This window comes from Trichechus manatus, unplaced genomic scaffold (genome assembly GCF_000243295.1).
Source record: "Trichechus manatus latirostris isolate Lorelei unplaced genomic scaffold, TriManLat1.0 scaffold00131, whole genome shotgun sequence".
Taxonomy (NCBI): Eukaryota; Metazoa; Chordata; class Mammalia; order Sirenia; family Trichechidae; genus Trichechus; species Trichechus manatus.
In genome coordinates, this window is record NW_004444067.1 from 690,580 (window position 1) to 710,793 (window position 20,214).

The 20,214-nt window shown below is 39.9% G+C and overlaps 1 protein-coding gene across 1 annotated transcript in view; it reads left to right on the forward strand.

Annotated features, from left to right (window-relative positions):
- The window catches only part of KNTC1 (kinetochore associated 1), an 80,782-nt gene extending 67,172 nt beyond the window's left edge, over positions 1-13,610 (forward strand). The window contains exons 54-64 of the mRNA XM_004384971.2: positions 2,420-2,538; positions 3,005-3,140; positions 4,007-4,102; positions 4,488-4,544; positions 6,257-6,311; positions 6,400-6,463; positions 7,474-7,603; positions 9,347-9,436; positions 10,206-10,351; positions 11,603-11,693; positions 13,209-13,610. Coding sequence (XP_004385028.1) covers positions 2,420-2,538; positions 3,005-3,140; positions 4,007-4,102; positions 4,488-4,544; positions 6,257-6,311; positions 6,400-6,463; positions 7,474-7,603; positions 9,347-9,436; positions 10,206-10,351; positions 11,603-11,693; positions 13,209-13,229 — 1,005 coding nt within the window. The 3' untranslated portion in view covers positions 13,230-13,610. The remainder of the gene's footprint in view (positions 1-2,419; positions 2,539-3,004; positions 3,141-4,006; positions 4,103-4,487; positions 4,545-6,256; positions 6,312-6,399; positions 6,464-7,473; positions 7,604-9,346; positions 9,437-10,205; positions 10,352-11,602; positions 11,694-13,208) is intronic.
- Positions 13,611-20,214: the final 6,604 nt, after the last annotated feature.

Sequence of the window (20,214 nt, forward strand, 5' to 3'; positions counted from 1 at the left end):
CACAGGTATTACCTCCCCGTGGTATTAGGTCAGTCAACATTCCTAATCCCACGGGGCCAAACAAACAGCTCTCACGCCAGCCTCCCCACCCTCTAAACTAGCTACACTAAACCTTCAATTTCCTCTAAAGGCAGCAACCTCTTTGCCCTTCAGGCTTTTGCATGTGTTCACATCGCCTGCAATTCTCATCTCGCAAATTCTCTCCTTCCTTCCTCCCAAGTAACTAACAATTATTCTTCCTTCTGGATCCCATTCACTTCCTGTAGGAGGCACTTCCTGTGTGGCCACACTAAGTTAGGTGCTTATCTCTGCTCTCTTAGCCCCTGAGCTCCCCTCGTTTATAGAATCTACTGTATCACCTGTTCATCTGTACGTCTGTGGTTGCCTCCACACCAGCAGTTCTCAAACTTTTTGGTCTCAGGAACCCCTTACACTCTTCAGCATTACTGAGGCCCACCGGAAGCTTTTGTTTATGTGATTATATCTGCCAGTATTTGCCATACTGGAAATTAAAATTGAGAATTAAAAAAATATATTTGTTAGTCTATTTAAAAATAACAATAACAACCCTGTTCCATGTTAACATTTTTTTGAAAAATGTGGTGAGAAAATGACGTTGTTTTATATTTCTGTAAACATCTTTTGTATCTGTCTTACAGAAGAAAGCTGGTTCTCGTATCGGCTTCTGCATCCAATCCATTGCAATAGATTGTTTTGGTTGAAGGGTATGAAGAATAGTCTCATACAGATATGCAGTCGGGAAAGGGAGAAGTATTTTAATAGCTTTTCGGATAATTATGGATATTCTTTGATATTTCACCACAACTTGACAGGTGAAAGTTTTGTAAACAAAAAAAGTCGTTGCAATGTGGAATCTGAAACCATATAAATGAATCTCAGTAATCTGTTAAACTAAAATCTGTAGGTTTATCATGTATTTTAAATGAATTTGTTACCCATGCCTAATTTTGGAAAATATTGGTTCACTGAGTTAGGCAGATCTCCCAAATACTGACATATTTCACTATAAAATATAAAAAAAAACCACATTGGTTAATCTCACCACTGACGTCGTCAGAAAAGTTTGTAAGAATTAAGAAGCTATCAGGCTTACAGGGAAGGATACAAGTGTTCCAGAAGTATAATTTTCACCTGAAAGCTCAAATGTTATCATTGGCTGTAAATACTGTCAGTTGTTCTCCATAATGTGACAGGCTCATTTTTTTAAATTTTCCAGAAAATGTCTGCCAAATACTCACGTCCAAACAGCCTTAGTTCATTTGTCAATCATTCTTTCAAGTAAAACTGGTGTTTCATGAAAAGCGGCTGGTTCAATTCATAACTCCAAGAATCCTACAAGTGCTCTTCCCTGACAAAGCCATTGTTCTGTGGTATACAGCATAAGTGCTTCCTATGGACACCCCACAGTGTCACACAGAATATTAATACATACCATCCTCTGCTGTGAAGTCCATTCCGACCCATAGTGACCCTGTAAGACAGGGTAGGACTGCCCCATAGGGTTTCCAAGGCTGTAATCTTTCCAGAAGCAGACTGCCATGTCTTTCTTCACGGAGTGGCTTGTGGATTCAAACCACTGACCTTTTGGTTAACAGCCAAGTGCTTAACCACTGTGCCACCTGGGCTCCCTGTTGATAAATATACTTAGGTGAATTAATATTAACATGCACCCAAATATATATTCAAATGTGAATTTATGTTAATAGTATATATATTCAAGTGTTGAGATTTAATAAAGTTAATGATCACCGTTTCATCAAAAACGTTCTTAAGTAAAGGTGTCTTGTTCTTCATATTGCACATGCATGCGGGTGAGGCTACAGTGGCTCCTTCGTTGCCACTGCCTTGATTCATGCTTAGGTGCTGGCAGTCTCACCTGCCACTGTTTTTGCACGATCAGTACAAATACTAACACAGTGAAAAAGGAAAGTACATCTTAGTGTTATTATGAAGGAGTCCTTGGGTGGTACAAACGGTTGACATGCTCAGCTGCTCACCAAAAGGCTGGAGGTTTGAGTCCACCTAGAGGCACCTTGGAAGAAAGGCCTGGTGATCTAAAATCAAGCATTGAAAACCCCATGGAGCAGTTCTACTCTGACACACATGGAGTTGCCATGAGTTGGAATCGACCTGAGGGCAACTGGTGGTTTTATTATTATGATGATGAAGATAGTTTTGACCCTCCCCACCAAAGGGCCACAGGGGTACCTGTTCTCCCCCAGACGGATCCATGGACCCCACCTTGAGAACTGCTATTCTTCCTTGAGGGCAGAAACTGAATTTAATTTTTTTTAAAAAAGGTCTCCATTCAGATTTCATGCTGCCATGTTACCTAAGGTAAAACCCATGTACCCACCCACATCGCAGGCTGTAACCCCATACCTTTCTGCTTTTACAGACTTTAGGTACACGTCAGTTAACTTTTGCCCATAGAACACGGGCTCTTCAGTGTCTCCTGTATTTGGCTGACAAGCAAACTGTAGAGTCTCTCTTCAAAAAACCAATTGAAGAAGTGAAGTAAGTAGAATTTTAAAGCTTTATTAAGATGTGTATGAAATGCTCACTATTACTATGTGGTACTGGTGAGCGATAAAACTGTGACGTCATTGAAGTTTGAAAGAAAAATTATATTAAGAAATAGGAAACAGGTCATTTTGGGGAACTGTAACTTTGAAGCCCCTTAATTCGTAAGAGGCATTGGAGAGTCTGTATATATATAGTTTTGTTGCCTGGAATATCCTTGAAATTTTGCAAAGGGGAAATAGACCATTGAGAACATCTTGTTTTCACTGGGACATTTAGAAGCTGAATGTTTCCTTCATCTTGCTCAAATTAATTTCTTTTTAATACAGTATTCAATATTTAGAAACCCAAAGTGGACTTTTAACGACAAACTGGCCTAATATCTTCACCTGGTATCTTGCATTTGAAATGGAAATGTCACCTGTGAGAATGATTCCTGTAAATGCCTGTTGTTTTCCAGGTCGTATTTGAAGTGTATAACCTTTCTGGCATCATTTGAGACTCTGAATATCCCCATCACGTATGAATTGTTTTGCAACAGCCCCAAAGAAGGAATGATTAAGGGTCTGTGGAAAAACCATAGCCACGAATCCATGGTACGTACCCCAAGCTATCCAGTGGTGGCGTCCAGCTTCACAGACTCCCTTGTGTTTGCTCAGTTGCCCACAGTAATGCTCAGATTTCTGAAAGACACAAGCAGAGAAACTCATGGTCCCTGAACAAGGCTACTTTCCTTTCCTGGCTGGTGGATAAGGCAACTTGGAAGGTCCCTTAACTCTCTTCCTTAAAGCCTGAGGCCAAAAGTCATCCTCATGTACAAGAGAGAGCACTTTGATAATCCCTTCCCCGGGGCCTGCCATATCTTAATCTAGATAGGGAGAAGAGACTGGCTATCCTGTGTAGGGAATCCCTGGGTGGTACAAATGGGTAAGCACGCAGCTGCAAACCAAAAGGTTGTAGGTTTGAGTCTACCCAGAGGTGTGTCAGAAGAAAGTCCTGGCAATCTGCTTCCAAAAGATTAGCCATCAAAAACCCTGTGGAGCACAGTTCTACTCTGACACACATGGGGTCGCCATGAGTCAGAACTGATTGCACAGCAACTGGTAGGGGTGCTGGTGGTTCTATATAGGAAGGGGTGTTGTTTCTCTTCCTCCTGGCTGCCTATGGAAATTTAGCCCTCTGTGGGGAGGATGTGTGGAGTCAAAAGGCAAATTATACTTGGAGAAAAGGAAGAAAAGGGGGAAAGTCTAAGATGCTGATTGGGAATTCATGATGACAAGAAAAAAATCATCCCTCTTTTTCTTTTTTCTTCCATTAGAGAGATGAGGGCTTTCTTTGAAGTTAGGCATTAGAAACACCTAGATTATCAGCATATTTTACAGTAAGCTGCCAGCCCTTTCTCAAAGGAGGTTTGAACCACTGCTGTCTCACAGTGGCGTGATGTCTTTCTGCTTGGCTTTAGGCTGTGCGGTTGGTGACAGAGCTTTGCTTAGAATACAACGTCTATGACCTGCAGCTCTGGAACGGGCTCTTGCAGAAGCTCCTCGGCTTCAGCATGGTAAGGCAGACGCGGTGCCCTAGACCCCAGTCTGTTTCGTGGCTCTCGCACAGCATTCCCCCAGCATTTTGCATTGATACTGGTTATCGAACAGATGGATGCTGAAAACTCATTCACTCTTGTGGGCTTCAGGCCAAACTTCAAAGAACTTGGTGTTAGGCCAGAGGAAGTACAAACTCAAAAAATGGCATAAATCGCATGTAAAAAATGGAAGGTTCCCTGGCCTTTTTTTGATATTTGCAAATTCGTAAGCAAACTTATCCAGCAGTTCTCACCAAAGATTAATTTTACTAATACCTTCTTTTGCAACTTTAAGACTCTGATATTTCTTATTGAGGTTTCTGTCTTTGTGGTTTTCACCACTTCTTCATTTTATTTTTTACAGATTCCTTATCTAAGAAGGGTGTTAACTGCCATCTCTAGCATCCATTCTTTATGGCAGGTATGTGGGTTTTTTAAGCAAATTTGTTGAATTTAACCTTCAAACTCTCTGGCCCTGTGACTGGGAGGTACAGAGGCTTATTAAAGAGCAGAATGACCTGCCCCAGGTGGTTGATGTTACGTTAGAGTGGTGGTGGACCCTGAACACTCACCTCCTTGATGGCTTCACCTCCCCAGGTCTCCAGGCCTCAATGATCACAGCTTCACTTATGCTCCCAAAACGCTTTGTCTCCATAACGATAACATTTGTCAGTGCAGTTTATTTAATTGCATGTTGGACTGCCCCTCTTAAACTTTGAAGATCTTTAAAGTCAGAGACCTTCAAGACTTTAAATTTCACAAGCTACACACGCACAGTCGTTGTAATACATATGTATTGTATTTAAATGCATGATTTATCCTTAGTTGAATAAATTATGACAGTATGGAAGTATACTGCATAAAACATGAAAATCTCCCCAGAGGTAACCACTGCTTACAATTTCTTATGTATCCTTCTAGAGTTTTCCTATTAACATACAAGCATATATGCTTGTACACATACACACACACACACACACACACACACACACACACACACACACACACACGTTTTTGTATATATAAATGCAGTCACATTCTAAACAAAATGTTTTTCATGTGATAATAGTATCTTGGAGATTGTTTTATATCAGCACATATAGATCTATCTCACTTTTTAAAATTGAGATATAATTCACATATCATAAAATTCACCCTTTTAAAATACACAATTCAGTGGTTTTTAGTCTGTTCACGTGGTTGTTCAACCATCATCACAGTGGATTTGGGAACATTTTCATGACCCCAAAAAGAAACCTCAAACCCATTAGCAGTCACTCCCCGTTCTTCCCTACCTCCAGCCCCTGGCAACTACTGATCTGTGTGTATTTGCCTTTTCTGGACATTTCACAGAAGTGCACTCATACGAGGTGTGGCCTTTTATGACTAGCTTTTTTCACTCAGCATCACGTTTTCAAGGGTCACCCGGGACATGGCATGTGTGAGAACTTCATTCCTTTTATGGCTGAACAGTATTCAATTTTATGGATGTACCACGTTTTCTTTATCTGTTCTTCAGCTGATGAACATTGAGTTGTTTTCACATTTTAGCTATTATGAGTAAGAACCATTCATTGGCTCTGAACGTTCGTGTACAAGTGTTTGTGTGGACATAGGTTTTCACTTCTTGGGGGCATACCTAGAGGTAGGAATTGCTGGGTCATATGGTAACTCTTTGGAAGTATCTCGTTATTTTCACCTCTTACATTAACCTCCATAATACAGATGTCCTGTAGCTTTCTTAACCATTCCTCTAATTGATGGAAATGTAGCTTAACCTACTCATCTTATTCAGATTCTTTCTCTTGTCCTCTTTCCCCTTCTTGTAGCCCTAGCACAGTGTCTGGCACATAACAGGCTTGTGTAAATTCTGGTTTCTAAGTTGGGTTCTAACCGTTTTTGCCAAATGGAACAATAATGAATCAGCCAGGATTTTATAATAAGATCCTGAGATACACAATTATAAGGAACATTATCCTAGCATCTTAATGGCCTCTCACAAGGAGATACCGATTTACGACTTTGGTCTTAGCATCCAGAATGTGAGCTTTACATGTATAGTTCTGTGCCTGGAAAATGAAGAGTGTTCTTAGTCTCTCAGACATGAATTCATGAATGCATTGATCTCCACAGGTTCCTTACTTTAGCAAAGCGTGGCAGCGTGTGATACAGATACCACTACTTTCAGGTATTTTTTTTTTTGTCCTGTGAAACACTGACAATATCGTTTTATACTGTGTAAGTGTGTGTATATCATTGTTGTTTTTTATCCTCAGCCTCTTGCCCTTTAAGTCCAAATCAGTTATCAGATTGTTGTGAGAGTCTCGTCGCCGTCTTAGAGTAAGTAACATATTTGTTTTTCTACCAAAAATATACAATGTGTTGCTTATAAAAATCCTTTCTAATAAACATCTCTTATGAGCAATTCCTTTTGTTGGGAAGCTAAACATCCCACTTGTTTTTATAATAAAATATCTATTATTTTTACAATGTCTGTTTTCTAAGTGCAGTACAACTAGTAAACATATTTAATAGATGTTGTCTAAAATTAGTACCGAATTTTAATGTAGGGTATACTTTGTGATTACCCTAAATCACGCGATGTGGTCTTATAGATTTTGATTTGAGTCTTCTGAGAATTTATCTGTAGGCAAGTATAGGCTTTCAATGTGTAGATTTTCAGTCGCCTCATACGCATGTGAAAACTGGACAAGGAATAGAGAAGACCGAAGAAGAACTGATGCCTTTGAGTTATGGTGTTGGCAAACAATATTGAATATATATGGACTGCCAGAGGAGCGAACCTATCTGTCTTGGAAGAAATACAGCCAGAATGCTCCTTAGAATCGAGGATAGTGAGACTTCATCTCACATACTTTGGGCATGTTATCAGGAGGGACCAGTCCCTGGAGAAGGACATCATGATTGGTAAAGTAGACAGTCAGTGAAAAAGAGGGAATATTTTTAACAAGATGGATTGACACAGCGGCTGCAACGATGGGCTAAAACATAGCAATGATTGTGAGGATGGTGCCGGACCAGGCAGTGTTTCATTCTGTTGTACATAAGGTCACTATAGTTCAGAACAGACTCCACGGTACCTAACAGTAGGCTTTCAGACATAATCATGGTAGCATATAGTGACCCGTGTTCCTTTAGATAGACCATTATTCCATGAAGATTCCATGAAAGACTTGATTTACTCGTTACTAAGCATATGCCGTGCTTCAGCACTTTAGTGTTTAAAATTGTTGAAAGCCTGGAAAGGTAACAACTGTGGCAAGCTATGAAGGCCAATGTAATCTAGTGATCCTGGCAGGTTCTTAACTAGCTCATGTGCTTTCTTGAAGATGTCCAGTTTCAGATGACCTCGACATGATCGGCGTTGCCAGGCAGTATGTCCAGCTAGAGCTTCCAGCTTTTGCGTTGGCCTGTCTCATGCTCATGCCCCACTCAGAAAAAAGACACCAGCAAATTAAGGTATCTTGTAAATTATTCCTCCAGGGCTACCAGAGAAACAGAAGGCCTCATATTGGGGCCCTGGTGGCACAGTGGTTAAGTGCTACGGCTGCTAACCAAAAAATCGACAATTTGAATCCAGCAGCCACTCCTTGGAAACTCTATGGGGAAGGTCTACTCTGTTCTGTAGGGTCGCTATGGGTTGGAGTAGACTCGATGGCAGAGAGTTTGGTTTTGGTTCACAGAGGCTGTCTTTTCTTTTCACCAGGCCTGTAAAGCATGAGCACATCAGTATGGGTGGGTGGGGTGTGTGTAGGAGCTTAGTGGGAGGTGAAACTGAAAGGTAAATTAAGGTCCACCGAGGGGTGCCTTAAGAGAAGTTTGAGCTTGACTTTTTATCAGTGGGAAGCAAGGGATATTCTTTGAAGAGTATAGTGAAATGATCACGGTAGTATTTTAGAATAAGCCATGTAGGATCTGAGGAGAGAGGTGGCAAGGAGGGAAACCCATTGGGGAGCTATTGCATTTGTATGGGATTTTATCTCACCTGATGCTTACATAACAACCTTGTGAGCAGGCAGGGGAAACTGGAAGAGGTAAGTATCTAAAGTATGGTGGTGGCAGTGCAAATGGTCTACATGAATAAGACCACAAAGGAAGGAAGCTTGAGTTAGTGATTGGATGTGAGAGATAATGGGGTGGGGGCAGAGTCAGATTTTATGAGTAGTGAGCCCTGGTGGCACAGTGGTTAAGAGTTCGGCTGCTAACAAAAGGTCGGCAGTTCAGATCCACCAGCCGCTCCTTAGAGACCCTATGGGGCGTTTCTACTCTGTCCTATAGGGTCGCTTGATTCAGAATCGACTCAATGGCAATGGGTAACCCTCATTTAAAGGAGTCCCTGGTAGCACAGTGGTTAAGCTTGGCTGCTAACCAAAAGGTTAGCGGTTTGCACCCACTTGCCGCTGTGTGGAAAAAGGATGTGGTGATCTGCTTCTGTAAAGAATGCAGTCTTGAAAACCCTATGGGGCAGTTCTGCTCTATCCTATAGGGCCAACTATGAGTTGGAATCTACTTAACAGCAATGGGTTTTCTGTTTTTGCCTTCATTTCCTTTATAATATAGAACACGTGGAGAAAAGCATTTGAAATATTTTAGTTATTACCCCGTAGGTAGATAAGTCAGAAGATAGAGAGCTATGTAAATGAACACATATTTGTGTATTGGAGCCCTGGTGGTGCAGTGGTTAAGAGCTATGGCTCCTAACCAAAAGATCAGCAGTTCGAATCCACCAGCCGCTCCTTGGAAACCTTATGGGACAGCTCTACTCTGCCCTATAGGGTTGCTATGAGTCGGAATCAACTCAACGGCAACGGGTTTGATTTTTTGGTGGATATTTGTATATTTGTCTTTTGATCTGTTCGTTGCATTTATTTCAAAGCCGTCTGTGCTTGTCTTTGACTTACTTTTTTCCTTGACTATATGCATAACCTCATTCACTGGTGGTTTTCAAAGATGGTTTCAGTATTTAAATAGGTTCATTTTGGCCCTTAGAACATCAGAATGCCTGATAAACAGCTTTTGTGGTTGGAATAAGTATTGGTAAAATGCTTTTTTTCTTATTTCACTAATTTCTGTTGATATAGATATTTTTCCTCCATTAGAAATACTTGATATTTTAAATTTTAAAATGAAAATCTTAACAGACATATAAAAAATTAGTAGTAATAATACTTTTCTGTTAATCATGTTCTGCTTTTTCTCCAGAACTTTCTGGGCTCCTGCAATCCTCAGATCATTTTACAGCAATTAGAGGAGCATATGAATACTGGCCAGTTAGCAGGATTTTCACATCAAGTAAGAGGCAATTTCATCTCCTTTTTGCTATGAAAAATTTTAAATTGGAAGGTGATAATTTTTCCCAAATCAAGAATAAGCTGGTCTGTACTCCTTGTTGAAAGTTAGTATCTCTGGCTGTTTGTTAATTTATTAAATTATTTTGCTTTTTTAAAACCTGAATAAATTTTTCAAAAGGCAGGGACCCTGGCTGCCTTGTTCAGTACTGTATCCTCAGGGCCTAGCATTGTGCCCGCTGCATAAAGACACTCAGTGAGTGTGTGTTGTTTGGATGAGCAACTACAGATGGTACAACAGCCCATACTCTAACCACAGTGCCAGAAAACTGGAAATTAATTGCACAAATAGCACCCCTTCTCCAAAAAATCCAGTCATCAGGATATCTTTGAATTATCTGCTGATCAGCTCTTAGAGAAATCGAAATCCTAATTGCAAACTACCTAGAAAATTAATGCCAGCACTACATATCAGAACTTAGGGTGTACGCTTTAAACTGTGCTTCGTGAAAAATTTGTAGGCTTAAATGTTATAAGCAGATTTTCTTCCTCATAAAAAGTCCCAAAGTATGTAACAATAACTACTTTTTATTTGTTTACAGTATCCTGAAATGGGCCAAAGTGGTTCCCCTTCCGCTATGCCCACTCCCATAAAAAGGACGCTTTGTCACAATGCAATGATAGTTTAACTTCTGATTATCAGAAATGTTTCAGTATTGAATACAGCTGGAATCTAACATATTTTTAATATCATGATGTCTGTCATTCTATAGATTAGAAGTTTGATTCTAAATAACATCATAAATAAGAAAGAGTTCGGAATTTTGGCAAAGACAAAATACTTTCAAGTGTTGAAATTGCACATGATGAATACCAACAGTATCACTGAACTAGTAAACTATTTGGCAAAAGAGTTAAGGTAAGTTAATTTAGAAAAAAAACTTAACTGCTGTAGAGTTTCCTAAAAATTTATCTTTATGTTTTTGGAAAATATCGAACAATTCAGTTGTAATTAAAGTCTCTAAATATGAAGCTATAACATTACTGCACACACCCAGAGGTTGGTTGTCTTCTAACTCAGTTCTTGGAAAATGAACTTGGAAACAGACAATTAAACAGTCTGAACCCTCAAAATAGGCGTCTCACAGTCCTGCTCTAAAACTCTAAATTCTAGCTTTATTCCTTAGACGCCTGAGAGAATTGATGGCTTTATGTAATATCTTAGCCATCTATTGCTGCTCCGACAGAAACACCACAAGTGGATGGCTTTAACAAGAAGTTTATTCTCTCACAGTCTAGTAGGCTACAAGTCCAAATTCAGGGCGTCAGCTCCAGGGCAAGGCTTTCTCCCTCTGTCGGCTCTGGAGGAAGGTCCTTGTCATCATCAGCCTTCTCCCGGACTAGGAGCTTCTCTGCACAGGAACCTCGGGTCCAAAGGACGCGCTCTGCTCCCAGCACTGCTTTCTTGGTGGTGTGAGGTCCCCCATTCTCTGCTGGCATCCTTTTCCTTTTTATCTCTTGAGAGATAAAAGGTGGTGCAGGCCACACCCCAGGGAAACTCCCTTTACATTGGATCAGGGATGTGACCTGGGTAAGGGTGATGTTACAATCCCACCCTAATCCTCTTTAACATAAAATTATAATCACAAAATGGAGGCCAACCACACAATTCTGGGAATCATGGCCCAGCCAAACTGATACACACATTTTGGGGGGGGACATAATTCAAACCATGACATGTAACATACAATGTTTGCTGAGCTTGGTTATCTAATTTTCCAGCACTCCCACTTTAGAAGCAGTAAGCTTCATGGAATGGGGCTAGGAGGGTAGGTATGGAAAATGATAAGGAGAAGGAAGCCCAGTGAGGACTGAAGGATTTTCTGGGCCCATCCCTACCTTTGGTCTGACTGTGCTGACCTCTCCACCATGGATTTCTTCTTCTTGGTTATCATCTGTGATTCAGCCATAATTGCCTACTGTCATTGATGAACCGGTATTGTTTTTGAGGTATAACTGATACGTACATAATAAGCAGCACATACTATTTAAGTATACAAGTTGATAAGTATGTATACACTGTGAAGCCATCACCACAGTCAAGGAGGTGAACATACTTTGCCACCCCCAACATTTCCTTGTGCCTCTCTGTTTCTCTTTGATTTCATAGTTTAGATGAAGCTTCAGTCTTTATAATGGAATACTCAAAGCACTGTGGGAAACCTGTGCCCCCAGGCGCTGCTCCCTGTGACATTCTAAAGGTAAACCTGGCTGATTGTTATGTAGGTTTATGACCTGACACCACGTACGTTTCAAGGGTCTTAAAATTGACCCAGCCTTTTCTGGTATTTTGGAGATGAATATATTTTTCAATGTGTGAGTGCATATGTTTAAAATTTTTCTTTATTGTATAAGAGAAGCCTAGACCAGATTGAGACCATGGTTTGAATCTCAGCTCTACCACTAAGCAGTAGTGTGCCCTTGGGCAAGTCATGTGACCTCAAGTAGGTCATATGACTGATGTTAGGTTTCGTTTTCATACCTGGACCCAGGAGTGGATTAACCAGTAAGCAAAGTATGCACGGGCTTACTTGTGTTTACTTACTAACTCACATGGGTGTCACCACATGATGAAAGACAGGTGAAATTGTGCTCTACAGATTAGTAAGTAAGCGCAATTAAGCCCGTGTGTACCTTGCTTATTAGATAATCTGTCCCTGCCTGGACCATATGGTCTCAGATGCTTTTCCACATTACAATTCCTCATTAAAGTCTCATTTTTAATACTGAAGCAAGTGAAAAACTAAATTTTAAAAGGCACTAATTAATATCTTGCTTGGGTATTAATTACATTTATTCCCCTTTCTAATGACCTGAGACATATATGTTCATTACAGAAAAAAGAGAAATATAAAAGAACAAAAAAAGAAACTAATTTCTTAAAATCTCACTACCCAAGATAGGATCGCTGTTAACATTTTGGTATATGCATCCTTCCAAAAGTTTTCATATATAGAATATACACTTACATTACTTTTACTCCTATTTTGAACATAAATATAAAGTAAAATTTTTACTTTGATCATGTATTGGTAGTTTTAGTAAATCTAAGTATTGTCGTTTTTTTGCCTCCTTTGGTTCAGATCAGGCGTATTGAAGTAAGCCTACATTTTGTGTGTGTATGGTAAATATATATGTAACAGAACACTTGCCAATTCAACACTTTTTACATGTACAATTAATTGGCATTAATTACATTCATCATATTGTGCAATGGTCACCACTATCTGTTTCTGAATTTTTCCTTCACCCTTAACAGAAGCTCAGTACCTTCCAGGCAATAAGTTCCCCTCCCCTTCCCTCCTGTCCACCCTTAGGAACCACCAGTAAACTTTGGTCCCTATTAACTTGTATAGTCTAGATATTTCATATAAGTGGAATCATACAATATTGGTCCTTTTGTGACTGACCAAAATAAGCCTACCTTCTGCTAACTTCTATTAATAACTTCCAACATTAACCTCAATCTGTTGTACTCAGTGGTATGTGATTAATTACCTTTTCAATAAGGGATAATATTGGTTTAGGAGAAACTTTGTGGCCCTGAAAATGTAGTTTTCCCTCTAGTCATAACTGTCAAAAGTGCCACGTAATTTTATATGTAGATTTTTATCAATACAGTTAAATCTTAAGTTCTGTAGTTTAAGCTGCTCATTTTCTTTTTCTAAGGAAACTAAGTGACACTTATGGAAACCTCTGTGTTTCTTCCCATTTAGATGTTTCTTAGTGGATTATAGTAAATCATCAAACCTTTTTCAAGGTCAAGAGGAAGTTTGGAGTCTGCTGCTAACTGACATATTTATTATGGCTTTAAAATTGTTTTGTGCTCTGTGTTATACAGGTGTTTGTTAAATGTTATCCCACAGTAATAACTAAGATGCTTAATAGTAGCGTAATTTTGCCCCATATGGAACTCATGTCCTGAATTAATAAATCAGATTTTTTTTTTGCCACAGCGACTTGTATAATTTATTTAGACTGTCATTTGTTTGCACAAATACGAAGGAAAGAAAATGCAAAATATTTTGCTCCCCACCCAAGAAAACCAACTTCTTATATCGTATTTCTTTCATATATAAAAATAACACTCTTTTTAATGTTACCCTAAATCATATCACTCAGTGTCCAGTCAGGAAAATAGCAACTACTCTAGATATTTCAACCAAAGAAGGATTTAATGCTAGAAATTGGTTATAAAGGTGTTAAGAGGACTGAAGGAGCAAAAGAGAGAGATGCTAGAGAAGCTAAAGGGAGAGGGGCTTTTAGCCAAAGATCAGGAAGCTGCTGCTGCCCCTGGGTCAGAGCCACAAGCCCACATCTGCTGCTCTGCTATTGGAGATGCTGTTGGGTGCACTGCTGCTCCATGGAAGCCTGGGCGTCTGCTCCCACTGATGCTGCTGAACACTTGCACCCGTGTGGCCCAAAGGACCCTCCGTCATCCTCAGCTACTGCTGCCACTGCCCAGCCACCACCAAAAGAGAAAATTAGCTCTTCACTTTGTCCAGCCCTCTAATTCTTGTGCCATTGCCCAGACACGGCAGAACCAGACAGGAAGCCATCTGGGAGGCTGGTGAGTGTTGACTGCAGGCTTAAGTCCCCCCAGGTTTGGAGAATGACCAAGAAGGACAAGGGAGGAGCCGGGATCCAGCACACAGACTTTACATGACGTGTACTATTCTGCCTCTTTAGTCTTTTGCTGTACTGGTGAATAACATAAGTAAACTGAATTTGATGTTACTGGAATTAGTTTGCCTTTGTTTTGCCAGTTGAGAAAAATACTATTTCTGTTCAAAAGCCTCAGTGTAGCATAAACCAAAAACCCGTTGCTGTCGAGTCGATTCTGACTCATAGTGACACTACAGGACAGAGTAAAACTGCCCCACAGGGTTTCCAAGGAGCCACCTGGTGCATTAGAACTTCCGACCGTTAGGTTAGCAGCATTAGCTCTTAACCACTATGCCACCAGGGTTTCCTCAGTGCAGCATAGTGATTAAAAACCTGGGTGTTACAGTAAAACAAGTCTGGATTTGAATTCTGGCTGTCTCACTAGCTGTGTGATCCTGTACAAGTCATTCAGCCTGTCTGGGCTTGTGTGCTGCCCCGATGCTGAACTTTCAGTGGAGCTTCCATACTAAAATGGACTAGGAAGAAAGGCCTGGCAATCTACTTCTGAAAATCAGCCATTGAAAACCCTATGGATGACACGGCCCAATCCATAACCTATCACAGGGATGGCACAGGACTGGGCAGTGTTTCGTTCCGTTGTGCATGGGGTTGTCATGAGTCCGGGTCTGATTCAACAGCAGCTGACAAAAGCAACAAGCCTTAACTCCCTCATCTGTAAAACAAGGACCTACCTTCTAGTGACCTTAACCACAGTTCATAAAATGCATTTAACAAAGTAGTTGTAAGTGCCTAAAAGTGCTAGCTGTTGTTATAGCATAGGTAATACAGCTAACTACAAGTTTTTATAACATTATTTTGTGCTTTGCAAATTTTTATTATGCTAAATGTTTCTCAATAATAATGACTTTTTAAATGCAAATAGCTTAATTTATCAGTGGTATTTTTTTTAATGGGATTTGGCCTATATTTACAGCATAGTCCCAGTAATTATTTATTTCCTTAGGCCTTAGACAAACTTCTTGTAAAGTTCATATAGAAAAATAAATAAGAATAGCCAGAATAAGTCAGGAGAACAGGAGTAATGAGGGAGAATTAGCCTAGCCAAATGTTAAAACCTTGTTTAAACTCTCAATAATTAAATCATTTTGGTACCAGCAAATTAACGACAGATCAATGAAATACAGTAAGAAACCAGGATGATGAGACTTTGGCCCACTTACTTTGGACACCCTATCAGGAGAGACCAATCACTAGAAAAGGACATCATGTCTGGTAAAGCAGAAGGTCAGTGAAAATGAGGGAAGCCTTCAAGGAGATGGCCTGACACAACAGCCGCAACAGTGGACTCAAAAATACCAGTGATCATGAAGACGGCACAGGACCAGGCAATGTGTCCTTCTGGTATATATAGATAAGGTCACCAGGAGTCCAAGGAAACTAACTCATACAACATATTGTCCATTCCCGCCAGCAACATTTTGAGTGTCTACTGTAGCCTCCCCAATCCAGCAATCTCATTTTTTAAAAAGCTTTTGCTAATTTGATAGCTGAAAATGGTACCTCACTATTCATGTTTATATTTCTTTGATATTTGAGTGATTGAACCTGAAGAAGACCAATTCTAAGACAGAAATCTCAAGTAGATACTGTAATTGTGTTCTTGGGTATAAATGTGCAAGGAATGGATAAGGTCAAGTGGTGGCACTAGAACTTTACAAATGGAAATGAACCTCCCTGCTTAGCTGACTCTGGAGCTAAGGTATAAAGGAGTTATTTCCCAGGCTTAACACTGGTTTCACTGTTCACAGTAAAGTAATGGGTTAGCTTTCAGTGTGCCAGAGAATTGCCTTTGGGGAATATAAATGTATTTGAACTTATTTTAAGTTCAAATATACAACTAGCCAGGATCCCTCTTGTTGTATTTTACTACATTTTTATTAGCTATGATTGTTATTTTGATCATTATTCCACTCTTGTCATTATATGGAAACCCTGGTGGTATAGTGGTTAATTAAGAGTTCAGCTGCTAACGAAAAAGGTCAGCAGTTCAAATCCACCAGGCGCTCCTTGGAAACCCTATGGGGCAGTTCTAATCTGTCCTATAGGGTCGCTATGAGAATCGACTCGAAGGCAATGGGTTTGGTTTTTTTTGTTTTTCTTGTCATTATACAACCACTCTCCGTAATGTTGCCTAAGTATATTTTTAAAACACAAGCCAGATTTTGTCATTCTTCTGCTTCAGACTTTTCATTGGCTCCCCGTTTCACTTAACAATGAAACCCAAGTTTTCATCGGAGGCGCACTGGCATCCTTCCTCAAATTAGGAACAGGAGTCCCCTCCAGGAAGACAAATTATGAAAAGGCTCCCTTCTCAGTAGATCTAGCACAAAAAGGATTAACTTCTTCAAAAGCAGTGAGATTACAGCAGGCTTGCAGTTACAACTCAGTGGGATCTGCCCACCCACACTGTGGCTTATAAGGCCCTGCAAGATCTAGCCGCTGCCTACCTTTCAAGCCTGAAAGCCAGCCACTCTCCACCTCTCTCTGGCCTTACCTTCTCTCAGGCCTTCCCTGACCACACCAACTAAAGTCTCCCCATTTTCCAACCCCATCACTTTATCGAATTTCCGTGTTTCACTTCCTTCATGCTACTACCCAAAGCTACCTTTGTTGGCTTGTGTGTTGACCGTCTCACTAGAATACGAACTCCAAGCAAGGAGACCTCTACTCCATTCATCATTTTATCCCCAGACCCTAAAACAGTGCCTGGCATATAGTAGATTGTTAAGTATTTATGAAGTCCATGAATTTTAAAATTCTTTCATTGAATGTTCCATGAGGAAATGAACAAATGACACGTCCATTATGTGTGGGGGTGAAAAGGGGAAGTTAGCAATAACTAAGTAAAGTCACTATATCCACATGAGTCATGCACATTCTTTTATTATCTTGCTTTGAGTGAGGCAGCTAAATATTCCTTTCAGTACTTGGAGCAGAGAATTTCTTTAGTGGGAATAGAAAACCTGGCCTAATGAAGTGCCGGATATTCAGTCTCCTTTTTGCCGTTTCTTTTGGGGCCTAGAGATTTGGGATCCATTTGCTATGCCTGTATAAGCACATTTGATACACTCGGATAATTTTTGATAAGTTATTTTTGAGCAAGAGAATAAAAATCCGTTGCTGTTGAGTCGATTCTGACTCATAGCGACCCTATAGGACAGAGTAGAACTGCCCCGTAGGGTTTCCAAGGAGTGGCTGGTGGATTTGAACTGCTGACCTTTTGGTTAGCAGCTGAGCTCTTAACCACTGCACCACCAGGGCTCCAAGAAAGAGAATACACGTAAGGAACATTGGTGATCACATCTATCCAGATGAGGTTATGCAGGTAGCCACACTGATGTGCTTTGGATAACCAATAAAAAAAACTAAACCCGTTGCCGTCGAGTCAATTTGGTTAGCAGCCATAGCACTTAACCACTACACCACCCAGGCAGGATCTTCCTTTTTATTGAATGCTGGCGGCCTAGGTAGAATAGGCCAGTGGTCCTCCAACTTTTGTTTTTTTTAAATTATTTCTAAGGTATAATTTATGTCTTTAAATTTTATTGTGGTAAAATATATATAATAAAAAGTTGGCCATTTTAACCATTTTTAAGTGTACCATTCAGTGACATTAATTGCATTTATTATGTTGTGCTACCAACATCAGCAGTATCCATTTCCAAAAGTTTGCCAACACCCCAAACAAATTCGGTACCTTTTCAGTTATAACTCCCACTCCCGTCTCCCCCAACCCCTGGTAACCACTAATAAATTTTTGTCTCTGAGCATCTGCCTATTCTAAATGTGTGAGAGGGATTATACAGTATTTGTCCTTTTCTTTCACTCAGCATAATGTTGTCAAGGATCTTCCACGTTGTGGCATGTATCAGTATTTCATTCTTTTCTTGGTGGAATAATATTCCACTGTGTGTACATACCATATTTTGTTTATCCATTCATCAGCTGATGGACATTTGGACAGTTTCCACCTTTTGTCTATTATGGATAATGCTGCTCTGTCCTATGGATTTTTAACTGCCTTGCTACTTTCAAGTTTTCTTATAGTCTTATTTTCAATATGTATACACAGACTCACTCAACCTTAAAATGTCAGTTAAGACTCCATGATCAGACTTTCTCCACTTCCTGCCTTGTATCCGGGTACAATTCCCTGCACATTCCATGCTATTTCAGGCCTTTGTTCCCACTCATCCCCGTTTGCCTGGCTAACTCCCACTCATTCTTTATAAGATGATGTTCGCTTAGTGTTAAGTTCGCTGAATTACTTAGGCGAATGGCTCATTTATATAAACATGCATGTACATGTGAAGCATCAGGGTATTGTGCTCAAAGAGAACGTAATGGACTAGGAGGAAATCGTATTACTCCACAAATGAGATTATTTTCAACTCATTTTTTTCCAATGTTCTTTATATAGATTTGATTTCTTTTTAAGTCTTAAAAAGATATATTACTCATAACCCATGCTATATTTTACACCTCAAAAGAAGAAGTGATAATTTACAAAATTTCTTCCGTTCCTTCCCCCTCTATGTCGTATGCTCTGAAGTTGTTAATGTTTTTGTCATCTTGAGCGAGAATATCTAGGAAAACTTTCATCATCAGACAACATAAATTCCTGTGCTGGTGTTTTCTTTCTTTTTTAAATGAATGTTAATCTACCACAATCTACATTTCAGGTGATAATTCTACCATCTGTAAGTTTGCTATGTAAAAATAAGAATTATGCCTACTAATATATTAGTGAGCGGGCTTTTCTCAGGAAGTTAGAAACATTCTTTTTGTTTAGATTACTGATAGGGTTTTTATTTTTACTTTTGGGCCTTCAGAGGGAAAAAGGAGAAACCAAAAGTGAGGGTGAAAAAGAAAATGAGTGGTAAGGGTTGCAAGGAAGACGAAAACTCAGAATGAGTGAGAAAGAGGAGCTGTGAAGAGAGAACCGGAAGGGTGACCACCAAGGCACCATGTTATGTCTTCACAGCCCTTTCGGCTACTTGCTTTGCTAGGTCCCTTGAAAGACAGCAGGAGAAAACTCACCTTCTCTCCCTATCGTTACTCCACATACCTCTGTATGAGTTTCTTGTTGCTGCTGTAACAAATTACCACAAACTAAGTAGCTAAAAACAACAGAAATTCATTCTCTCACAGTTTTGGAGGCGGGGAGTCCTGAATCAAGATGTCGGAAGGGCCATGTTCCATCTGAAGGCTGTAGGGGAGGATCCTTCCTTCCCTCTTCCAGCTCCTGGTTGTCCCTGGCATTTCTTGGCTTGTGAGTGCACCACTCCAATCTCTGCCTCCGTCTTCACATGGCCTTCTTGCCTTTGTGTCTGTGTATCTTTATAAGGACACTTGTTCTGTCTCTTACAATGACCCTTGTCATTGGAGCCAGGGCCCACCCTAAGCAGTATGCTCTCATCTCTACTCTTACCTTAATTACATTTGCATAAACCCTATTTCCAAATAAGGTCTCCTTCCAACGTTCCTGGTGGACGTGAATTTGAGGGAGGCACACTATTCAACCCACTACAACCGCCTCTCTCAAATTCTGCTGCCTTTGAGTAAAGTATTCACTTATTTAAGTAACTGAGTTCTGTACCTAGCTATTAGAAATAATAATCTTAAATCATGTACATTTTACTGAAGTAAACTAGCATACAGAAAAGTACAGCAATCATAATGGATTTTCATAAAGTGAATATACCCCTGTAATAAGCACCCAGGTCAAAAACCAACACATTCCCAGTATACTTCAGGATCATGTTCCTTTGAAAGGTGATCATGGCCTTTTTTGGATTTATATGACTAAGTCTTTATTTTCCTCCCTGATTGTAATTAGCAAGGAGTGTGTGTTTCTTTGGCATTTTTCTTCTTAGTGATTATAGATTTTAGTTTTTCTGTTTTGTTTTGTTTTGTTTTTTCTCTTTTTTTTATTGTACTTCAGGTGAAGGCTTACAGAACAAATAGTTTCTCATGAAACAGTAGTACGCATATTGTTTTATGACATTGGTTAACAACCCCACAACATGTCAACCC